The sequence below is a fragment of the Propithecus coquereli genome, unplaced genomic scaffold (genome assembly GCF_000956105.1).
Source record: "Propithecus coquereli isolate 6110/MARCELLA unplaced genomic scaffold, Pcoq_1.0 Scaffold201, whole genome shotgun sequence".
In the NCBI taxonomy this organism is placed as follows: domain Eukaryota; kingdom Metazoa; phylum Chordata; class Mammalia; order Primates; family Indriidae; genus Propithecus; species Propithecus coquereli.
The window spans coordinates 797373-802725 of NW_012145079.1; the positions used below are offsets into that span (position 1 = coordinate 797373).

General features: G+C 33.6%; 1 protein-coding gene across 1 annotated transcript in view; it reads left to right on the top strand.

Moving 5' to 3' along the window:
* The window catches only part of MRPS31 (mitochondrial ribosomal protein S31), an 11348-nt gene that overhangs the window by 1155 nt on the left and 4840 nt on the right, over positions 1 to 5353 (top strand). Inside the window, exons 2-3 of the mRNA XM_012643838.1 lie at positions 1559 to 1638; positions 5171 to 5314. Of these exons, the coding sequence (XP_012499292.1) occupies positions 1559 to 1638; positions 5171 to 5314 (224 nt within the window). The remainder of the gene's footprint in view (positions 1 to 1558; positions 1639 to 5170; positions 5315 to 5353) is intronic.

Sequence of the window (5353 nt, forward strand, 5' to 3'; positions counted from 1 at the left end):
AGTTTGATTTTTAATGATATTATAATGGCTGCCGTTAAAGATTAGAAGGCGGCAAGGGAGAAACTAAAAAAGTAGGAAAGGGTTTCTGTGCATACAAAGACTGTGTTAAAAAGCCAACTAAGGGGAATGAGGAGAAGCAGTGGTCAGATGCCAAGTTGTTCACCCTGCTATGACATGGGCAGGATTTGGGGCAACTGAGACTGATTCTGGCCTGGACTGATTCCTTCTGTTGGAGACAGACAGTTCACAGAGGCCTGCCTGAGAATCTTGACGCTGCCACTGTCTAATCTGTGACTGGGGCACCTTTAATAGCCTCCATCAGTCTGTTCCTCATCTATAAAATGCTGAAAGTGAAACCTAGCTTAAATGGTTTTCTTGAGGAATAGAAAAGAAATACCTATTCATAGATATCTATGTAAACTATCTAGTATATAGTAGGTACTCAGCAAATGCACGTTCCCTTTCTTTTTAGTACATTCCTCTTTCACAATTCCATACTTTACCACAGCATTCCCTCTTCATCATAGGTTATTTAGTCCATCATCCTATTTACCTGACACACAATTGAGGGATAAGAATGCAAGTCACTGAGGATAGTTTTGGAGCATAAAGGCCTTTGTTTACAAATACCTGGGAATCTGCTAGAGGAAAGCTTATATGATTTGAGATCACTTTAGTTAACTTTAATATCATAGTATTTGCATTTTTCCAATTAGTTTCATTTAGTAGAAAAAAGTAATTTAGTCCGTAAAGGAGAATTCAAAATTATTTTAAAAATTAACCTTCCAGTTTATAAACTGGTTTTTAATCTTCCGGTAATTGTATTCAAGTAAGTATGTGAATTGATGCATAAAGCAGTTGATTATCAAGTATACAAGAAAACGTTACCTATTAACTCTGACTTTAATGTCAATAGTTAATTAAAAATAGTTATGTAAAGAAAGTCGAAGCTCTGACGTGGGCGGAGAGGGAGGGCAAGGGCAATATATGTAACCTAAACATTTGCACCCCCATAATATGCTGAAATTTAAAAAAAGAGAAAAAAAGTAGTTATGTAAAGAAAGTTAATATTTATTTTTAAGCTACAGAATGATTGCTTTATAAGAGGGAATGTTTTGAATTATCTGTGGAATCTTTTATAATTATAATCTGTAATTAAACATTATAGTGTTTTCTGCCCTTAAAGACAAATGTTGACTTTAGGAGTTTTAATTTTAGCATATTATTATAGCTTTTTATAACACTGAGTTTTCTATCACTTTAATACTAAAGATATCAAATAAAGAGTATGGTAAATTAAAGTAATCTTTTCAATTAGGTATTTTGGAAACTAAACCACTGTAACTGCTTTGTTGTTTAGTAAAGCAAAAATTCAAGTGCATACGTTCCTGTTTTTAGTTACTGGTCTTAAAAATATGGCAATTTAGCTAAAATGTCTTGTGTGGGTCAGTGAAATGATTTTTAATTTCTACATAGAATATTTCATGTAAAAATTTTGTTTCGTATTTTGTTGACAGTTTATAAATATATCCATTAAAATATTTTTTCTTTTATTTAGTCTTAGGAAAGATTTATTCAAGGGGAAGAGACTCGATATTTTTGACATTAAGGCAGTTACTGAAGAAGCACCTGTAACAGGTTTGTTAAGAAAAAAAAAAAAACTGTTTCTCAAGTGGAGAAACATTCCTTCTTTCAAAGATATCCTTAGTGTTTTGATGGTATAATAGCTGAATATTTTAATATTCCATCTCATCATTGGCCTGGATCCTGCTTATGAATATAGTTGTCAACATTGCTAGTCTTGGTCAAGTTTCTTCCTTGAAATGTTGCATTCTGTGAGACAATGGGAGGTAAGTACCACCAGCTGTATGAATCCAAAGGTATAGATTGGCTGTTAATTTGGGTTAGAATATTAGTAATCACCTACCATTTGCAATGCATCTTTGTGCTATTTCACAAAGATAAGCTATGGTTCCTGCTCCTCAGCAGTTTTTTGTCTAGGGGAGGAGATAGCATTTATAGAAATAACTTACTGAAGTGATTTAGTGATTGTTCAGGAGATGGGAAGAACATTTGGGGAATATATTTAATAGACTTGTAGTGTTTTTCCTTAATGCACGATTACTCTTTGTTCTCTATTTTTCCTCTTCTTCTTTGGGTAAGAAGTCAAATTCTTCAAATTTGCCATTTTAATTCTGAAAGAGAAATAGGAGTGTCCTCTTGCTTGCTATTAAATTTGGCTTACTGATAAGAGAAATGAAAAAACTCAATACAAATAGTCTCCATCTTATAAGCAATGAGCATTTCTGAAGAATGGAAGTTAGCTTTTTGGATCTTGGTAGAAATAATGTTGTATGTGATAGGCCTAGGCCAGCCTCCAGTGGCTCATTTAATCTTTCTACCCGTTACTCATCTAAACTTCTGATTTTCTGACTATTCAATAACTCCTTGATATTAAGGGTTAGGTCTCACTCATGTTTGTATACGCTGTACCACCTAGTCAGGTGGCTTATAGATAACAGGAATTAGTTATCTTGAGTCTTAAATTCTTCTTTGAATAAACTGAGCTGTACAATATCTATCCACAGGAAAGGAGTTAATTCAGTCAGTGTTTCCTCATTTGAACTGAAAGCGAAGCCAAAAGAACAACCCCCTTCTTGTATTGTGAAAACTGCATTCTATTGTGTATGATGAAAAGGAAATGCATAATGCAAAGGCATGAAGGATGAATCACCTCTCCTCTGTTCGAGTGGTATCTGTTAAGCTTGCTTCAGAACGGAATTTGTTGTCAGGGCAGCTGCTATCGTCTAGCCAAAAGAGAAACTTGGAGTCTTGAAGGAGACAGCTTACTTTTTAAAATCAAAAATCTTATTCCTGAAATTGAAATTAGCTGGCAAGGAAGCACTGAAGTTTTGTGTATTTTATAAAACAATATAAAGTGATTATACTCTAAAGAGGAAAATAGCACACAAATTTATGCAATAATTTACTCATGAAGGTACTATTTTAATAAGCTAGTTGCATGAGTCTAAAGAATGTCTTTTGTTCCCAATTAAATACAAGAATAGCAATAATGCGGAAACTTAAATTTAACAATTGTACACTGCTGTTTTCCTACCACCTATAATAATGCCTGAAGTATAGTTGGCATTCAGTAATTACTGACTGACTGACTGAGTTCTTCTGTCCCGTGATTCCCAGGTCTGGTTCCCCAGTGAGTTCTTACCACCACTGCAAAGGATATCGTCATAGGCCCTACTGGTTATCCTAGTGTAACCTAGAGTCAACAGGCAGTATAGCTTAATTAAGCTTAATTAAGTTATCTTGCTTTTGTGACTGCTCTGTAAATATGACTGATTTGAGTCTAACTGTTGTGATCTTTTCTCAGTATCCAATGATCTAGGCCAACATACTTAAAATGCACTAGTTAGTGTGTGGTTAGACACATTCCTGCACATAAAGGCGCATAGGAACAGATTCAGTAAAAGGAAAATAGGTAAAGCTTACCTCGATAGAAGAGTAAATCAGCTGTTTTTTGGGAAGTTTCAGTGGGGTTGGCAAAAGTAGAGAAAAAGGCTGGAGAATAAATCATGTGTTCTATGCCTTTAACCCAGGAATTTTGTTCCTAGGAATTTATTCTAAGGACATAATTACAGATATGTGCAAAAGTGTAACTATAAGGATATTTATTACTACGGTGTTTAATAGAGAAAATATGCAAATGATCAAAATATCCAACGATAGGGGGTTAATTGTGATTTAGCTATTAAGTGGAAAAAACAGGTCATCAAACTATATGATCCTATTTTATTTAAAGAATCAAAATCACACTGAAAAAAAGATCAAAAAGGTTTGAAAAAATAAGAATAAAATTTTAGGGAAAAGCGTGGCTATTGGTATTCACTTTTTTACAGCTTTATGAAAGTATAATTTATGTACAACAAATTCCACACGTTTAAGTTGTGTGATTCAGTGAGTTTTGACACGTATATATCCATGAAACTGCCAGTCAAGATAGTGAATATTTCCATTACTGTCAAAAGTTTCCTTATGTCCTTTTGTCACACACACACGCACACACACAAAGTCTTCAGGCAACCACTGATCTGTTTTCTGTGACAATAGATTAGTTTGCATCTCTTAGAATTTTATATAACTGAAATTAAACAGTATGTACTCTTTTATGTCTGGCTTCTTTCGCTCCGCATAATGATTTGAGATTTATCCATGCAGTTGCATGTACCAGTAATTCGTTTTTATTACTAAGTAGTATATAATTATGTGGATGTATCACATTTTTGTATCCATTCACCTGTTAATGGACATTTAGGTTCTTTCCCAAATTACAACCCAAATTTGGCTACTAGAAAGAAAGCTGCCATGAGCTTTCATGTATAAGTCTTTGTGTGGGCATGTGTTGTCTTTTCTCTTGGGTGAATATCCAGGAGTGAAAAAGCTGTGTTGAATAATACGAGTAGTCTTAACTTTTTAAGAAGCTGTCAAACCCTTTTTCCAATGTAGTTAATACCATTTTACATTCCCAGCAGCAGTGACTGGTGGGAATATGACTCATTCTTGAAAAGATATCTTAAATGTCAAAAATAAATGATTGAAATGTGTAATATGATGGTGGTAATAAGGCAACATAATCTTACTCATTGGGTTGGTTGTGAGGATTAAATGAACTAACACATAAAAAGCATTTAAGTACCGAGGAAGTGCTAAGTATCCATTAGTGGATAATATCATTAATATTAATATTCTGTTAATTTAACTTCTGTGGGCTTTAATAGTCATACATTAGTAGTAGTTTTGACAAACTAAATTTAATAAACAGGCTAGACTTCACAGATTAAAGTCACATGTTGTATAAAAAATACATTCATAAAAAGACCCTTAAACAATATACAAATCTCTTTTTTCCTTTCTGGTAAAGGGGGCAATGATTACCTGGCAGTTGTAGTAAAACAAACATTAAGCTTGCCATTATTATAGTCATAGTCTTTACATATCATTTTTTTGGCAGTTTTAGCTCTCAGTAACCTTTTATTAATACTGTTTAATTGGGTCAAGGTCTGAAAATATATGATCAATTCAGAGTTGATTATAACATTTTTTAAAAGAAGATATCTACATTGACTTCTGCTTATGTAAAATGCTTTTATTATAGACACCTCACCTTCACTTTGGGATGTGGAATTTGCCAAGCAGTTAGCCACAGTAAATGAACAGCCCTTTCAAAATGGGTTTGAGGAGATGATCCAGTGGACTAAAGAGGGTAAACTGTGGGAGTTCCCTATTAACAATGAAGCAGGTGAGTATTAACTTCAAAGGTTTATAAAATTTATTGATA